This window comes from Musca vetustissima, unplaced genomic scaffold (assembly GCF_032173495.1).
Source record: "Musca vetustissima isolate MV318-11 ecotype Yass unplaced genomic scaffold, APGP_CSIRO_Mvet_v1 utg8528, whole genome shotgun sequence".
In the NCBI taxonomy this organism is placed as follows: Eukaryota; Metazoa; Arthropoda; class Insecta; order Diptera; family Muscidae; genus Musca; species Musca vetustissima.
In genome coordinates, this window is record NW_026875149.1 from 83,174 (window position 1) to 103,232 (window position 20,059).

At 39.3% G+C, this 20,059-nt stretch overlaps 1 protein-coding gene across 1 annotated transcript; it reads right to left on the bottom strand.

Annotated features, from left to right (window-relative positions):
- Window positions 1–9,430: 9,430 nt before the first annotated feature.
- Window positions 9,431–18,104, bottom strand: LOC133337663 (solute carrier family 2, facilitated glucose transporter member 1-like). The gene is made up of 3 exons (XM_061545869.1): window positions 17,964–18,104; window positions 17,781–17,883; window positions 9,431–9,686 (listed from the first exon to the last, which is right to left on the bottom strand). Exons 1-3 carry the CDS (start codon window positions 18,054–18,056, stop codon window positions 9,433–9,435), a joined length of 450 nt encoding a protein of 149 aa, XP_061401853.1. The 5' UTR covers window positions 18,057–18,104; the 3' UTR covers window positions 9,431–9,432.
- Window positions 18,105–20,059: the final 1,955 nt, after the last annotated feature.

Sequence of the window (20,059 nt, forward strand, 5' to 3'; positions counted from 1 at the left end):
ATCCACATTCATTTTACTGGTCCTTTAAAAATGCGACGTCTGTTAGGATTCATCCGTCGAATATACCAAAAGTGGTGAAGGGTATCATATAGTCGGCTCCGTCCGACTTTACTACTTTCCTTACTGCTTTTGTACTGTTATTTTACTTTGTACTACTTTGCACTGTTGGACCATGATTTGATATAGCGCCCAGATAGACCAATGTTTTGACACGGCTCCCATGTAAAGGTCCCGACTCATTTTCGGTATTAATATGATCCTATGTGCATTTCCAACCAAAGTAGGTGTAATAATTTGACACTCCAGGTTCATGATTGGAACACAACTTCTTCTCAAAAAAATGTTTTAATATATGAGTAGTGTTGGCGGGTTATATGGGATACCATTTGTATTTTGTTTTTGCAAAATAGTCAGGCTGAATCCCAGTTTGTTGTTTAAAAAAAAAAACACCTATTTATTAGTGGGGAATGTATGGCATTGTCCGCCGAGGGGTAAGGCAGGGAAGACTATAGTCTGGGGATATTTTCCCCAGAAGCTATTTATAGCTTCTTTACAAAAAACCTTTCAAACCCAAATGTCTCTTATGACAATTCGAAGTTCTTACGTTACCAGCGATACGATCCCAATGAGAACTTCGTTTCGTTAGCGCCTGACTTCGTGGTCAGACAACTACAATACATTTCCCTCTGCTATGTGTCGTTACTTTGTGACGAATGCACTTAACGTTGTTGTTGGTATTGCTAGTTAAAGCAATAAACCAAACATTACGACCGTGCCTGCGGTCATACTGACATAGCCCCCATATAAAGATTACATGCAATTTTTTGACCGATTTTATGTGACTTGTATAGAGCAAATAAAAAGTCCACCAGGTCGAACTTAACGTAATTTTAACTACTATACAATAAAATATGTTGGATCCTTCAAAATGCTTTAACTCATAAATAGGACTTCTAAAGGTTAGGCCTCATATATATTTAATTCTAGTAGAGCTATATATGTGCCTAGACGGAAATGTTTCTCTTCCTAGATATCAAGGATGGGAACAACATATTCCGGTATAGGTGCATATTTTGAGGGAAACCCCCCCATTCTCGATTTTAATTTTTCAAGATTTTCAATGGGCTGGTAAATCAATACCAATGATTGTTAAGGTTTCTAACTTTCCACATATATATTCGACGATTTAAAAGAAAAGAAAAATAATTTACAAAAAAATTTGGTTGTTGTCTTGTTGTTATTTGGAATTAAAGAAAAGTCCTTATTTTTGATGGCGGGCATGATAACTCCTCACTGGAACATCGGAATCCGAAAATTCCAACGGTGTAAGAAATAGTACATGTCTGGCTATCGTATGAACTAGGATTATTGACTTCGCTCTAAAATCAACAAAATGGCGGACCTTTAAAAAAATATTTTTGGAAAATCGCCCTTCAGCCGTCACTTGATGCTGACACAATAAATCGGCTATATCTTCAAGAGTTTTTGAGATTTTCACTTGAAATTTTGTAGGGAAGCCCTTCAGCCGTCACTTGATGCTGACTCAATAAATGGGTTATATCTTCAAAAGTTCTTGAGATTTTCACTTGAAATTTTGTAGGGACATTCTTGAATTAGTGTAGATTCAAATTAAATCATGAACATTTTTGACCCCCAGAATGGGGGGGGTCCCCTTAATCAAGATAACGCCTGAGATTTTTTGTTAAAAATCTTAAAGTTCATTTCTAAAACTTAATGTTTTATTAATAGATGGCAATTTTTAACATAAAACTAGGAGAGCATAGAACAAAAATCAGCAATAAAATTATTTATTGAAATTCACTGAGATAACGGTGGTTTTCGAGCATTGTACTTTTTGGTGTTATTTTAAAAATCTGCTGCTATTTGAGTTTTCTATCCCATTGTGCAATATTGGCACAATGTTAGACAGAATGCGTCGTCTTAGTAAAGACGTCATACAGGCCGAATCAAAAACGAACGAATACCCCACATTAGCATCGCCACATGTATATATGGATCCAGACATGGCCAACTCGCAGTACGTACAGACATACAAACAAAAGTATGATGGATGCAAATCCAAATATACACAATACGCCTTTAACAAAAACACCAGAAAAGAACGCCACCAACAAAAACAACCATGAAGTACACAAACAACAATTCTGTTTTCCATTTCATCATCGTGTATTTAGAAAAACATTTTACTCGTTTTTTTGTTTGTTTTTGTTGTTCTTGTTGGGGGGAAATCATAACAACACAATTTTCTTTTAATTACCGTGTGTAGTATTTAATGGATATTCCGCCAAGCCAAGAGAAAAAAAAACACAACAGCAACAACAACAAACTGGGAATGGAAAACTGCTATGCACTTTATTTTTTATTGGTATTATTATTTATTCACTTTTTTATTATTATTTTTTTTTTTTGAATTCGAAATATTTTTTATTATAATTTTTATTTTTTTTTTTAATTCTTTTTGTAATTATTTTATGATGGTCGGTGGAAATAAAATGATCACTCACTTAAGTGAATGGGTTTCTTTTTTTCACCAGTATTAAAAATATTTAAAAAAATCACAACACCAACACGTTATAAGTTACACCAACAACAACAATCACACAATTTTATTCCGCATGAAACATAACAACAACAAACATCACAATTAATGAAGAATATTTATTTTTAACTCGATCGCCGTGTTTTCATCGTCACCGAATGTTGGCCTTCTTCTGCTTTTATTTATTTGTTGTTGTTGCTTCTTTTCGTGGCACTGCACTCACGTCGTTTTTCTTTAAATTTTCGTTTCGTTTTCATTTGCCGCCGGAAAATCTTCTTTAGTTTTTCACCGTTCACCGGAATAACCGCTACTAAATGTTCACTTTGGCTTTTCTCATCTTCCAACCACCCAAACAGCCAGAAAAACAGATCAGATCAGACAGACCGGCCGAGCGAGCAGCAGACGAACGATTTGTGTGAGAGGAGATAAATATTTTGGTACGTTATAATTCTCATTGGCATCATCAACACCACCAGCCACCATAATGGCCATCATCGCCACCATCACGCTGACGTTTCCACTGTGACGTCAGTGGGAGATTGTTGTGCCCATAATTTTTCGTTCCGGAGCACTGTCTGCCGCCTGGCCTCTGTCTTGAAGAGAGACACATACCAAAATATTTGGTAATTCTATTACATTTTGTTGGACCAACAGAAAAATAGAAGAGAACTAAGACGTAAGAAATCGACACAAAAACAAAACAAGAAACACTTGTTGCGTTTAGAAATCTGCTGGCATAGCATACTGGCAGAAAGATATTCCAGCACAGTGGTTCAAAAATATAATAAATGTGGATATATACTAGACATTTTATACACAGTTATTAAAGGGGAAATACATACAAGGATTCAAGTCTGAAATATCAAATTTATAGAGCGGCATTCTGGCAGTTTTAAATACTTCTCCATTGCGCAACACTAGTATTCGTAAACCACACTGGTTCCGCATAGCTAAGCACAGACCTTTGGATCATCCTGATTTTAGTTGAGCTAATATTACTCGTGTTTGTCGGGGCAGCTGTTTCTCCTCTGCTGCGATGGATAGGGGGTGGTCTCCGATTTTGATATTCACCCGGTATTGTTTTACTGTCTGAATGACTGCGTCTGTGTGAATACCATTCGGATCTGCTTGATAGGCATCTTGATCTAGAGGTTCATTTTTATATCTTTGGACCTCTCTCTCTCTAGATCATAAAGATCTCTCCTGAGCGGGGGAGTTCTGTCCTGGGCGGGGGAGTTCTGTCCTGGGCGGGGGAGTTCTGTCCATAAGTGATATTGATCTCCGGAAAATTTCCGTCTACAATCTCTGAGCTTATGCAAAGAGCCTTACTGACGCTGTCACGCTGGTCCAGGGCAAATGGTCTTGGTGTAAATCCAACGAAGACGGAACTGGTAATGTTTACTAGGAAGCGTAAGCGTCTTTGTTCCACCAACATTGGATGGAGTGCAACTCCACCTATCTCCCGAAGCAAAGTACCTCGGCACAATCCTGGACTGTCAACTGCAATGGAAAAGGAGCGTTGAGGAGCGGGCACTCTATTCCTGCAAGAACTCCATTGGGAAAAGCTGGGGGCTAAAACCATCGACCATACACTGGTTGTATAACACTGTGGTGAAGCCCATCTTGTCCTATGTCTCTCTTGTTTGGTGGAACTGTCTGAGCCTCAAGTCGACATCTAGTAAATTAGACAAGGTACAAAGAGCCACCGCGATTTTAGTTACAGGAGCCAGAAGGAGTACGCCACAAGCAGCTCTGAACGCAATGCTGTTCTTCAAGCCTTTGGGCCTCAGCATTAAGTGTCAGGCTGCGTGTAGCCCCCTAAGGCTGCAAAAACAAGGATATTAACTGTAGTGTTTTCCAAGCTGAAATCTTCGCGATCTGGAAGGCAGCGGAATTGATAAAAAAAATCTGGATGCTGAGTTCGTTGAACCGGTGACTATCTTTGTGAATAGTCAAGCGGCTCTTAAAGCCATCAAATCTTGTCACATCAAATCCAAAGCCGCCCTCAAGTGTAGAGCAGCTCTGGAAGAACTTAACCATAGCTATCGGTTGTGTTGGGTACCAGGCCATTGTGACATCTTGGGTAATGAAAGAGCGGACGAACTAGCTAGACGAGGATCTCAATCCACCGATCTAGAAACTTATGACTCAATCGAACCACCCATATGTCTTTTCTATAGGAACTTTGAGGCATTCTTTGACGAAACAGCCTGCGAACTTTGGTACAACGAACCTAGGTGCAACGTGTCAAGATCAATTTGGCCGACTCTGTCTACCAAAAGAACGCACTCACTATTGAACCTGAGCAAAGCTGAAATTAGAGTGATGACGGGAATCATCACTGGTCACTGCAACATCAGGGCTTTTACTAGTAAATGGGATCTTGATGCAACTGATTACTGTAGACTCTGTGTTGACGAGGAGGAGACGGAGACAATTGAGCATCTCCTGTGTCATTGCCCAGCCCTGCTTATAAGCGACACAGACTAATGGGTTCTCATTTTCTACCGAATCTCAGCTTCTTCTCAACAACCGAACCTGCTCTAATCTACAGCATAATTAGAAACATAAAGTGGTTAGGAGCATACAACCTTGGCACGTAACGCTTTTTCTGTCTGACTCATAGGGTCATCGACCTTCATTCATTCTTCACTCCTTTAATTTACTAATCTTCTCTCCCCTATAGATCTGTCTTTGGTCTCTTCTCTTCGCTGTATCTCTTCTTGTGGATGATCACAACGGACCTAACCGGTCTCAGAGTGTTGTAGTCACACATGTGACTGCACATCCCCAAACCTAACCTACACCAAGAATTGTTACAAAATTAGGTTTCTCGCTTCATCTCCAGCGCACAATGGCCACGAAAATCTCCGGATACCAATCCGTTGGACTATTGTGTCTGGAGTATTTTGGAAAGCAAGGTTGGCACTAAAAATACCAAAGTATCGATCACTTCAAGCAAGCGCTTCGCCGGGAATGGACAAAAATACCGCGTGTGACGGTTTCATTGGCCGTTTGAAAGCCATAATTCATGCCAAAGGTAACCAATTCGAAGAAATCTAAAATTGTATGCTATTTCCAACATTTGTGCTTTTATTAAAATTAAAAAAAAAGTAAAAAAGTTGTAGTTTTATATCACCCTGTATAATTGATGAACGGGAATACAATAGGTTCCACTGAAGTCATAAGAAGAGACCCTGTTACAGTTCTCAGGGCAGCATTCTGGCAGGTCTGGATATTCTTCAACTGCGTATCACTTACATTCGCGACTTAAGAACCTTGTGAACCTTATGCTTATCGCATAAAGCAGTGGCAAGCGCGGACGACTTGAAAAGGATTTCTAAACTTACCCCCAGTATGTTGGGGTAGTTAGTTGTCGGAATCAATTTTCCATCCACCACCACCATCCACTGAATATAATAGTGGAAGCTTTATTTCAGCTGTCCATGTGATTTCGTGGCGGATATTTTCATATTCCTCAGATGGAAGTATTACGAGATCAGTTATGTAGAAGTTTAACCTCTCGCAAATGTCATCAATAATGGGATTCGGCGCCATAATCGTACAATCATCCGCATACATTACGATCTCTATGCCGAACGGTAATTGTGAAATATCAGAGAGATGGAGGAGATATGACCCCTATACGGCTGGCATCCCTACATATAGCTGATTATCCAACGTTCGGAGATTTCTCTGCTCTATGTCCTCGAACAACTTGGCATGGTTCACGGTATCGAAGGCCTTCGATAGGTCAAGTGCCACCATAACTGATCGGTTGCACGGCCTGTTCTGGTTAAGTCCTCTGCTAATATGTGTGATAATGGCGTTTAATGCTGTTGTTGTGCTGTGCATCTTACGGAATCCATGTTGATATTGGGCAACTGGAAAACTGCCTCTCTACTATGGGACATCTGCAACGTCCTCCTTCGTAAATTGTGGCGGTACCACCTTGGCTAGCCTTACCCACGTCTTTTTGGTCCTTGTTCATTAGGTTGAAGCATCAGCCAGCACAGGTAACAAGCCTTCCAGATCTCTGGGACTACTTGCTCACGTTGGAGCTTCTTAAATCTTCTCAAGGTAGCTCTGAAGGTCCGGTTCTGCTGAGTAAGATGGGCAATGAATTGCTGGCAGAATTTGTTTGCACATTTTTGGTATCAGTTTGTTGGATATCCTCAAAATGTTATTGCTATATTACATGTTTTGTTATTTATTCCAGAAAGACTTTTTATGGTAGACCACGACGGTGCTGGTTGATAAGAAAGTTAACTTCTTCCTTGGAGCTGCCGTGGGATAACCTGGTCTAAGTTTGGGATGTCGCTTGGCTGCCAGAGTGATGATGTCCCTCAATATTCTCTCTCCCTTTCTGGCACATGAGGGTGGCTGCTGTTGACTGATTGCATTGTCAACATCATTTGTAATTTCCACAATTTTGTTTCGAAGACCATTACAGTTTAACTGCAATATCTTAAAATTTTGGAGATCATCAATCCATTCTGTTGTTGCTGCATGTTTCTTACGGGTGTGCTCTAATTAGTTAGTGGCATTGACACAACAGAAGCTCTGGAAGGTGTGCTTGAGCTACGTCCTGATGCTTTGAGCGCTTTGAGGACTGGACGCTGTTGTGGATGTCGACACTGATGTTACGAAACACAAAGGACTGCTTAATGTGGAGTTAGTCGCTGAAGTTCAGGTGCTTTGGTTGGAGTTGGAACAACAATCTGCTACAAATTGGGTTGTCTATGCGACCGCAAGTTTGTGCAGCGTCTCATGTGACACCAGTTATTGCATCTGTTGCACCGGAAAGATGTAGTATTTCTCCTGATAATTTCGTTGCAGACCAAATGTTGGGTGTTGCAGCGGCGTTACTGGAGGATGGAAGTTGAGCAGCTGCAGGCGAAGAATTTTTGGATGCACAGCAGCTCGTCACAAAGTTATTTGACCGGTCTCTGTGACTAGCCAATCTAGAGCAATGTCTTAGGTGACACCATCTAAGACATAGGTTGCATTGCACCTAGTCAAGACTGCGCGTGATCCGAGTGTGACACACTGAACAGAACGAGATTTCGGTGGAAGTGGAGCCCGGGTTCTGCTCGATGCCAGCCATTATTAATAGGATATTGAGCAAATCGGCTGACATGGTTTGTTCACCTGGGCGAAAAACAGATGGCTTGAACAGCTGTCGCTGAATGGACAATCCGTGACAATGAAAGGCCACATGCTTCTGGACTATAAGTGCTGTCTTGAAGGTATTCGAGATGTCATTTCATCGTCAAATTAATTCAACGAAAATTAAAAGAATTTTTAATTTTTTTCAAACAGGAAAGAACTTTCAATCTTAACCAAAAAGTTTCCAACAAATATCCATGCAAATATGATTTTTTATACAGGTAAATTGTATGAATTAAAACATCAATTAAATACATTTTTATACATTTGATGTATTTATTAAGTAAATTTATTATTGAAGACAACAGTTAAATATAGAAGATTCTATTCTTGTATGACAAGTAGGATACATCATTATCTTCATATCTAGGCAATTTATTTAAAGAAACTTTTGTTCTTGTTTTTATTTTTCTTAATAGAGAACATTTTGTAAAATTTAAAAAATAAATTAAAATTGTACTAAATTTGTTTAATATAAAAATGAAAAAGTTTTTAAAATATACACCAGTTATGTTAAAAAAATTAAAGAAAAAATACAAATAAATTATGATTGAATGTGAAAACAATAAAAAAACAAACATTTTATGTGAAACACATTTTTAAAATTGATGCTTTACAAATTAACGTGATGTCTTTTTTCAAAATAAATTCAAATTAAGCCTAGAAAGTTTTTACAATTTATGCGTTTCTCTTTTGTTTTTATTTTTTTTTTAATTTCTGTCAAAGTGTTTTGTTTTTTTATTTTTATAATCTAATCCTTGAGATGTTTACATGCACAATTTGCCAATGAACACGATATTTTTTGTGTAGATAATTGATAATTTGAAATATTTTGTTCAATTATATAATCTAAAAGTGTGTGTATGTATGTTTGTGTTGTTTTATAGTTTAAATTTTAAACCACATATTGTCTCCTAGCCACATAAAACAAAATTTTAAACATTTAAAATTAAAATCTAGTTTTTGAAATCAAAAAATCAGAAAACCCATAAAATTTATTTAACTTTTGATCTAAATCCTTTCGATACGAGTGGTGCAACTTCGGACGGATCTCTGCCACGTGTTTCGGGTAAATAGAATTTCGTTAGCAGAAATAGCAGTGCACAGGTGACGGAAAACGGCAAGAATACGAATGCACCCCAGGCAATTTATTTAAATAAATTGTACTAAATTTGTTTAATATAAAAATGAAAAAGTTTTTAAAATATACACCAGTTATGTTAAAAAAATTAAACAAAAAATACAAATAAATTATGATTGAATGTGAAAACAATAAAAAAACAAACATTTTATGTGAAACACATTTTTAAAATTGATGCTTTACAAATTAACGTGATGTCTTTTTTCAAAATAAATTCAAATTAAGCCTAGAAAGTTTTTACAATTTATGCGTTTCTCTTTTGTTTTTATTTTTTTTTTTAATTTCTGTCAAAGTGTTTTGTTTTTTTATTTTTATAATCTAATCCTTGAGATGTTTACATGCACAATTTGCCAATGAACACGATATTTTTTGTGTAGATAATTGATAATTTGAAATATTTTGTTCAATTATATAATCTAAAAGTGTGTGTATGTATGTTTGTGTTGTTTTATAGTTTAAATTTTAAACCACATATTGTCTCCTAGCCACATAAAACAAAATTTTAAACATTTAAAATTAAAATCTAGTTTTTGAAATCAAAAAATCAGAAAACCCATAAAATTTATTTAACTTTTGATCTAAATCCTTTCGATACGAGTGGTGCAACTTCGGACGGATCTCTGCCACGTGTTTCGGGTAAATAGAATTTCGTTAGCAGAAATAGCAGTGCACAGGTGACGGAAAACGGCAAGAATACGAATGCACCCCAGGCATTTTGTAACGATGGAAAGGCCATACCAATGATGAAATTACACGCCCACGAAGATAAGCTACCCATGGACATGGCAACGGAACGTGGTGCCACTTCGAACAGTTCTAAAAAAATACAGAAACATTAAAAATGCATTAAGAAAACGACGTTTGCAAGCAGTATTTGTCAACAGAATGTGTCAATTATGATAATGGAGATGTTTGCTTAAGAATAATGGGAAATATAAAAATGCCAATAAAAGAGGCGATAAAAAGGAAATCATTTAGATTCTCTAACGACAGAGAAAAAACCAAAAAATAAAAATTCAACATATGTACTTGATAGTCCTTTAAAACATTATTATTATCTTTTTATATACTTCACCACATTGTGGTACACGGTATTATGTCTTTGTGCATATGTTTCAGGCAAAAAGAATCGAGATAGACCCATGGTTCCTTTTGAGAATATGCATAGTATCTCTTTCTGAGTCGATTTATGCATGTCCGTCTGCCCGTCCGTCTATGTATTTTTGTGAACAAAGTACAGTTCGCATTTATGATCCGATTTGAATAAAATTTGACACATGTCACTTATTTGGCCCAAGGACAAACCCTAGTGGAATCGGATAAATTTGGTTCAGATTTAGATATAGCTCCCAAATATAGTTTCGTCCGATTTTATGTAAATGAAGCACCATACTGCTAATAAGGCAACTTTTCGTCGGATTTTATGTATCGCAGTTGAATATTATCGACCTCTCCGTCAATTCGTGCCCAATAAGAATTGAGCCAGCTACACCATTCTGATCTTTTTTTTCGACGTTCCCACGCCTCTCATTCCCACCCCTGCCGACCGAGGGGGCGACCTCCTCTTACGTAGGGATCGCGTACACACCATGATCCGAATCATGATGGGATTTGAGAGTGGAATAGAAAAACAAGCAACAGAATCTACTTCAATAGCCAGTTTGTTATTAAGTTTTACAACTCATTTAAAAATCTTAATTGTGCCAAAACCACTCTGGTTTGTCGAGGTAGCTGCTACTTTTCTGCAGCTATCGTAGGCAGGTGACCTCCGAGGATTGCTTCCTCAACAGCATCCGTGTGAATATGAATCAATCCTGCTTGAAAAGCCTGTTGATCTAGCGGCTCCCTTTTGTACATTTGAACTTCTCTCTCCAGATCATGAAGATCCTTCTTGACATGCCTAGGTGTTGGGTGTATATCCATTAGGTAACGATTTGAATGGCTACTTCTATAACACACAATCAGGTATTGCATCGACAACATCTTGTTGTGTTGACGCACTGGAAAGATCTTCGTCTCCTCATGTAAGTGGTCTATTGGAGTCATGAGGAGACACACAGTTGCAGTCCTCAGGGCGGCATTCTGGCAGGCTTGAAAAATTTTTCACTGCTTTGAATTTTTTCACTGCTTAGCGGACCACACTGGTGTCGCATAGTTTACCACAGACCGGCCTATTGCTGTGTATGTCGTTAACATGGTTTCTTTGACAGCTCCCAAAGTGCTGCTGGCTAGCGACTTGAGAACCTTGTTTCTGTTCCTGATCTTATCGCAAATAGCTGTGGCATGCGCGGACTATAAAGACTATCGAATGTGACCCCTAGAACCTTGGGGTAATTAGTGGTCGGAATTGTGGACCCATCGACCTGCACATTCAAAGATAGCCGCATCTCCGCTGTCCATGCGGTAAACAATGTGACCGTTGAAGTCCATGCGGTAAACAATGTGACCTTGGGGAACTCCCTGTAGCTTTCACGAATGCTAGGGAGTAGTAAAGGCCCAAGTGTCGTAGCTACTGGCGACAAAAGTGAGATCGGCCTGTATGACACACCTTTGCTGGCATCCTTGCCTGGCTTTATAAAATACTATAATAATACTTAATATAATCCCCGAAACATAAGCTAATATTGATAGTTTTTCGTAGTTAGATCATAGAAGACCAAGAAATATTTTCAGATATGGGCTAGAGGTATTCTAATAGATCGTCAAAGTTCTTTTTATAAAATACCAAATGAGAGAGTTCTTGAATTTTTTTCCGTGACGCTATACAAACACTTGCCCAGCATCTGGATTAGAACCGCACGACTCGTTGCATCTATTCAACCGTCCAGCTAAACCTTTGCTTCTCTGTCTCCGAATTCTCTGTGGATGCAGAGGACGCCATTCTGTCTTACTATAAGAAATTTTTCTGTTGTAACATAACCTTCTGACTTTCTATAAGAATTGTTTGGTGCTACCTTCTTTTCTTTAATTAGACGAATATTCTGATCTTCCATATGAAGACATTCTATATGAAGTCCTTATGATTATCCAAAAAGAAACTTATCGACCTCGAGCCTACATAACTTCTTTTAGCATTCTAGAAGAATACCTTAAATTCTTTTATGAGAATACCTTCTGGTTATATATGACAAGATATCCTTCTATAAAAAACACTCCGACCTTGTATAAAAATCCTATTTGACCTGTTTTGTGGTATAAAAAGCACACCTTTTATCTTCTATAGGAAAACTTCGTGGTCCATTACAAGGAGCCTTCTTTATAGGCGATCTAGAAGAACCCTTGTAATGGACCACGTCTTGGTCGCCTATAAGAAAACCACTTGGTCTTCTATATGAAAACCAATTAGCCACTAAGAGAAGACCTCATGGGTTTTTATTAAAAGACCGTTATATTGAGAAAACCTTAAGTTTTCTATAAGAAGATTTATTGGGGATTTATTAAATTCCCTGTGGTATGATATCCTTTAAAAAAATTACGCCTATATTTCAATTCATTCATTATAAAAATATGAAATTTAAAGTATCAAAAGACTCATTTTAGCCTATTCGTGAAATAACTAAAATTCGTGAAATAACTAAAATGCGCAATCAAATGAAAATTTATTTGACTGTACTTTTTTCTGACAAACCCAAAGGCGGCTCCTCATGCCACACCATTTTTAATTAAATTGAGTTACTGCGTCTCTTGTTTTGGGTCAATCAAGTTTTCACACGAACATGTGATCCTACTCTTTTGATAAATCTGAACTAATAAATAAATAAAAAAAACGTCATGTTCTCTTTTCAATTGGACTTCAAACATTTGATGCTCGTGTACAATGACCCCAATTTGTGCGATCTAATAATAGCTATTGATATAAAAGGCGCAAAAAATACAAATTACAACTCTGCCTCGAAATCAGTAACCTTAACCTTGAAACAATTTCCTTAAGTGAATCAAAGCAATTAGCAATTGTGCGTTCGTTCTCACAATCCAAAGCAAACGACGAGCCATAACGCCTCCAATACATTTTCCCCACACACATATCAAATTTCTGAATGCATTTCAATTGTCTGTCCATCCGTCCGTCCAGCTCAGAACAATCAATTCCATTACGAATACAATTGAAATTGACACATAAACACTTGCTGCTGCTGGGTTGGTTGGTCAGCAGTAGCGCCAGCCGGCCGACCAGCCAGCCAGACACATGATTTTAAAACGAGAATAAGCAAAGAAGTGCAGACATGAACAAAAAACGAAGCACGTGAATGAATAAAATTTATGACTTTTGTATAAACAAATATAAAAAATTATTAATTGAATTGTGATGATGTCGTAGCGGCGAGTATGGTGGCGTAGCTATAATATTTTGTTTACAAAACGATGTTGTTGTAGCAGTTTGTATGAATTGCATGTTTTCTGTTATGTTTCCTCCAGTTCTGTCTCCAGATTCAGAAATGCAGCTACCTCCACTGGCTGTAACCACAGATCTTCCGGAGTGAGGTGAGTAGGTTTGGCTGGGCAATTGAACAAGTGCAGTGTGGTATGAGGGCCTGTACCACATGCTGGGCAGACATCCTGCACCTGGTCATCAATCCGTGCCCAATACGAATTGAGCCGACTGCACCATCCAGAACGTAACTGAGCCAAAACTACTCTGGTTTGTCTAGGCAGCTGACGTTCTTCAGCTGCTATGGGTGGGGGGTGAGCTCCGAGGACGGCATTCACTTTGTAACCGTTCAGCGCTGCGGCTACTGCATCTGTATGAATGCCATTCAGACCTGCTCGATAGGCAACTTGATCTAGAGGCTCCCTTTTATAACATTGAACCTCTCTCTCTCTCTCTAGATCATGCAGATCCTTCCTGACACGCCTGGGTGGGGGAGTCCTATCCACCATATGATGGTTGGGATGATCGTCCCTGAAACACCCGAGCAGGTACTGCAACGAAAGCATATTGCTATGCTGACGTACGGGAAGGATCTTCGTCTCCTCATGAAGATGGTCCACTGGTGTCATGAGGAGGCACCCTGTCGCTGTCCTCAGGGCGGCATTCTGACAGGTCTGAATATTTCTCCATTGCGTATCACTAGAATTCGCAGACCACACTGGAACCGCATAGCTAGCCACAGACCGACCTATCGCTTTGTAAGAGGTCAACAAGGTTTCCTTATCTGCGCCCCAAGTGCTGCCGGCAAGCGACTTGAGGACCTTGTTCCTACTTTTCAGCTTATCGCAGATAGCTGTGGTTTGCGCGGACGATTTAAACATGCTGTCGAATGTGACCCCAAGTATTTTGGGGTAGTTGGTGGTCGGAATTGTATGCCCCTCGACCTGCACATTCAACGGCATTCTCATCTCCGCAGTCCATGTGGTGAATAGTGTGGCTGACGACTTCGAGGCGGATATTTTCATATTCCTCGCTTTGAAGAAAGCTGCCAAATCGATGAGATAGGCGTTCAACCTCACACGTATGTCTTCAACAATGGGACCCGACGCCATAATCGTACAATCATCTGCATACGTGACGATTTCAATGCCGTCCGGAGGGCGTGGAATACCGGAAAGGTAGAGGTTAAACAGTTCCGGAGAAATCACTCCACCCTGAGGAACTCCCTGTTTAACTCTACGGGGTTTGGACTTCTTGTTCCGGAACTCCACGTACGACTGGCGTCCACACATATAGTTGATTATCCAACGTTTCAAACTCGGCCGGAGGGAAGTGTTCTCTATGTCCTCAAACAGCGTGGCATGGTTGACAGTATCAAAGGCTTTTGATAGGTCAAGCGCTACCAACACTGTTCTATCGCACGGCCGGTTCTGGTTAAGTCCTCTACTTATATGCGTGGAAATGGCGTGCAACGCTGTTGTTGTACTGTGTTGCTTACGGAATCCATGTTGATGATCCGCAACTGGATAGCTTTCTCTAATGCTGGGGAGGAGTAACGCCTCAAGAGTCTTCGCTACTGGCGACAAAAGTGAAATCGGCCTGTACGATTCACCTTTGCTGGCATCCTTGCCCGGCTTCAGTAGCGGGACCACCCTGCCCATAGTCCAGGGTTCGGGGACGACGTGGGTGGCTATCGACAAGTTGAGGACGTTGGTCAAGTATTCGACTCCTGGCTCGTCCAGCTGCTTCAGCATACACATGGATATTCCATCTGGGCCCAACGCTTTTGATGACTTCGCGTTACGGATGACACATGCAACATCACCCATTGTAAACTGTGGTGGTACCTCCTCGGCTGGAAGAGATCTTATACGACGAAGTACTCTTCTCTTCGCCTTGTCGCTCTCGGGATGCTCGACGAACTGTCGGTTAAAATAACTTGCGCACCTCTTCGGATCAGTCACAGTTTCGTCGTTAAATGTGACTGAGGTCCTATCATCCTTCTTACCAGGGTTCGAGAGCGACTTAACCGTTGCCCACAGTTTACTTACTCCGGTACCAATGTTGCAACTCTTCAGGTGCTCCAACCATTTATTCCGCTTGTGCTCCGCGACTAATCTGCTGACCTCCAACGTAAGTTCCCTGACCCTGGGATCTGTTGGGTTAGATCGACGGAGCTCATCACGCTCATTTGCCAGAACAACTGCTTCTGCTGGGAAATTGGGTCTCATCTCGGGTATTCGACCAGCAGGTATAAATCTAGCAGCTGCAGCAGTGATGATGCCTCGGAATTTCCTTTCTGCTACCCGTACATCAGAAGGAATGGAAAGTTCTCTGAAGCGTTGGTTGGTGAACTCTCTGAATCCTTGCCAGTTGGCTTTCCTATGGTTAAGGAAAGTGCGGCGTTCAGAGATGACGAAATCGGGCGGTCTGCTGATGGAGACGATTATGGGGAGATGGTCTGATCCAAGAGAAATGACGGGCTGCCAGCTGACGTCATTTATCAGACCCGGTGACACGATGGTTATATCCGGCGAACTGTGACACTCTCCCCTTATTCTTGTGGGGGCATCCTCATTTACCGTGCAGAACGTGGAGCTATCAATTTGCTCTGCCAGCACTGTTCCCCTCTGGTCATTACCTAGGACGGAATGCCACAACTCGTGGTGGGCATTGAAGTCCCCTAGCACCAGACGGTTATTGCCCTCCAATAGTAAACTAATGTTGGGCGAATAACGCGGTTCACAGGTATTAATCGGCGGTATATACACGTTAAGCACCTCTACCTCGGCAGTACCACATTTAACTGCTACCCCCATACATTCCATGTATGGGTCACTAGAGTCAAGCTCAAGCGAGATAGGCCTGTATTGAACAGAGTGGTGCATAAGGAATGCTAGGCCTCCACCTCCACTTCTGGTGCGATCCTTCCTCAGAACGTTGTAACCATCACAACGCTGTAGGCTACAATTTTCATTGAGCTTGGTTTCCTGCACCGCCGCGACCAAAATATTCTTCCGATTCATGAAATCCACTATCTCATCTATTTTTCCTCGAAGACCGTTGCAATTAAATTGCAGAAACGATGCACTATCAGGGGTGGGAACAGCAACGTGCGGTGTTAAGTGCTGCGTACTTGGTTGCTGTTCGGGAGACTGCGGTGGAGTTCCGTACTCCGACGAAGAAGACGACGACGTAGACGAAGACTCACTGGGGACTGCGCTGTCGCAGCACGAGGCAACGTAATCCCTATCGCTGTAGTCTCGCAACCGGGCCAACCCGGAACAATTCCTGAAGTGCACCCACTCCCTGCACCCATTACATCTCACCGACACTGACCTGTGGTGAATGATGTTCTGGCAAACCGAACAGAACCACGGTCCGGGGTTTTGTTCGATCCCGGCACGGACCAAAAGAATCCGGAGCAAGCATTCCGGGATATGTTGCTCCCAAAACAGAAAAACAATACAAACATATATAACTGGGTTGGCAGCCGCTGGCCGAAATAAATCGGGTCAATCCGGTGTCGTAGAACCCGCTGCCTTGGGATTGACAAAACGATGTTGTCATCGTTGCCTCCACAACAAGAAAAAAAATTGAAATATGGCAAAGAAAGAGTTGAGCTTGTCGATATGTATTGGTTGCAAAAAAAATTAACCAGAAGGTGATTGGGTTAAATAAACAAATTGCATTAAAAGAAATTATCACGCTGGTAAAGAAGGGCGAGGGGAATCTATTTCATTGTTGTAACATAAGGAATGATTAATAATTGGTCAATATTAATTGCAGAATGTATGTAAACAATAATAAACAAATCAAAGTACAGCAGGACCGAACAATTTGATACCCTAATAACACATATATGAAGATATGACCTAAATTATTCTCATAGAAAGTCAGAAGAGATTTGCTTATAGAAGACCAAGAGGGTTTCTTGTTTCTAGCAGATAAAAGGTCTACTTATTGTATGCCAAAATAGGCTAGGCTAGATAGTATTATCATATAAGGCCAGATTGTCTTTTTATAGAAGCAGGTCTTCTCATAGAAAAGCAGAAAAATAGAAATAAAAGAAAAGAAGAAAGGACCCAATTATTGTGATTATTTCTTATTGAAGGGCATCCTCTGCATCCACAGACAATATGGCAACTGGGAGTTTGCTGGACAATTTTTGTTATTTTAAAAATAAATAGAACTTAAAAATCCGTAAAGAAAACATGGGTTTTTCTAACATTTGAACAGGACGCTTTTTTTAAACAAAATCTAATATGAAATTGTATTTAGAGGAAACCACCTTCGACCTTCCACCTGAGCACTGAAATCTATGAATCAAATCGAAATCTAAAAAAAAAAAAAAAACAATAAAACTACTTGAAATATAGAATTCACATCAAAGTAGTAGGAAACATTCAAATCAAAGAATTTCAATCAGCACTCATGAAAGATGAAAAGAAAAGAAATGAGTGAAGAATAATAATTTAATTTTCTTACAATTTGCCATGCCAACGATGGCCTTATAAACATTTGAAATTACAACAACTTACCAGTGCCAATAAAATACGGTATCGGTCCCAAACCAAATTGATAGAAGAATATATAGCCCATAATGCAGACAATGCAAACCATTGGGAACCAACTGGCCTTTTCCTATAAATAGATAGATAGACAAAAACAACAATAATAAACATAATTACATTATAAATCAATAAATATCAAATTCGACTCACAATATAGTAAAGAATAAAAGCTATGGTGAATAGAAAACCGGCACAAATCGAACTGGAGAACATCATTAGTGGACGACGATTAACACGGGCCATTAACAGGGGACCCAGGAAAGATGTAGCTAAATTAAGGCAGCCAGCACCTGAAAACAAAGGAAAAATAATTAGTTAAAAATGAAATTGAAAATATGAACAACAAGAAGAATACACAATGAAGAACAAAATTTTGTCTCCAGAGGTCATTCCATATGATGGTATTCTCAAAGACTAAGAAGTCTTTGCATATAAGACCAAGAGATCTTTCCGTAAAAAAAGAGGGAGATGGTCCTTGAAAAAATATTCTTTAATAAATCTACGCCTGAGATGGTCCTTGAAAAAATATTCTTTAATAAATCCACGCCTGAGATGGTCCTTGAAAAAATATTCTTTAATAAATCCACGCGTGAGATGGTGCTTGAAGAAATATTCTTTAAAAAATCCACGCCTGAGATGGTCCCTGAAAAAATATTCTTTCATAAATCCACGCCTGAGATGGTCCCTGAAAAAATATTCTTTCATAAATCGACGCCTGAGATGGTCCCTGAAAAAATATTCTTTCATAAATCCACGCCTGAGATGGTGCTTGAAGAAATATTCTTTCATAAATCCACGCCTGAGATGGTCCCTGAAAAAATATTCTTTCATAAATCGACGCCTGAGATGGTCCCTGAAAAAATATTCTTTCATAAATCCACGCCTGAGATGGTCCCTGAAAATATATTCTTTCATAAATCCACGCCTGAGATGGTCCCTGAAAAAATATTCTTTCATAAATCCACGCCTGAGATGGTCCTTGAAAAAAATATTCTTTAATAAATCCACGCCTGAGATGGTCCTAGAAAAAATATTCTTTCATAAATCCACGCCTGAGATGGTCCTTAAAAATAATATTCTTTAATAAATCCACGCCTGAGATGGTCCTAGAAAAAATATTCTTTCATAAATCCACGCCTGAGATGCCCTTGAAAAAAATAATCTTTAATAAATCCATGCCTGAGATGGTCCTTGAAAAAATAATCTTTAATAAATACACGCCTGATATGGTCCTTGAAAAAATTATCTTTAATAAATCCACGCCTGATATGGTCCTTGAAAAAATATTCTTTAATAAATCCACGCCTGAGATGTTTTTTATACAATGTCTTACGATCTTCTTGTATAAGAACCGATGTTTTCTAAAAAAAGAAACCTTATATTATTTTTTTTAGAAAACTGTACGGAATTCATATCATATGGAAGACCAGAATGTCCTGGTATAGGAGATCAGAATCAAAACTATCCTAATTAAAGAAAAGAAGACATGACCTAAATTATTCATATAGAAATTTAGAAGAGATGTTCTTATAGAAGACCAAGAGGGCTTCATGTCTCTAGAAGATATAAGTTCTATTTATAGTACGCCAAATTAGGCTAGATAGGATTTTTAGCCAAGACAAGAGCGTATTTTTATAAAAGGAGGTCTTCTCATAAAGGAATAGAAGGTATTTTCCTAGAAGGGTAGAAGAAGGTATTCTCATAGAAAACCGGAAATATATTTTATACAATACAATATATATTCTTATACAAGGACCGATCAGAGCATCCTTGTATGAAAGACGAGAATCAGAACTTCGTCTAATTAAAGATTAAAAGACAGGACCAAATTATTCTTATAGAAATTCAGAAGGTTATGTTACAACAAAAAAAACTTTCTTATAGAAGGGCATAATGGAGTCTTCCCAACCACAGAGAATTTGGAGACAGAGAAGAGAATGTTTAGTTGGACAGTTGGATAGGTGCAGCGAGTCCTGAGGTTCTAGTGCACATACTGGGCTTGTGTTATGTATAGCGCCATGCCTGGGTGGGGGAAGCCTGTACTATGGTAGGGACGATAACACCCAAGTAGGTACTGTATCGACAACATTTGCTTGTTTCGATAGACGGGAAAGATTTTCGCCACCTCATGAAAATGTTGCACTGGTGTCATAAGGAAGTTCTCAGTGTGGCGTTCATGTAAATCTAAACGTTCATCGACTACGTATTAATTACATTCACATATGTCTTCCTTTGAAATATATTCT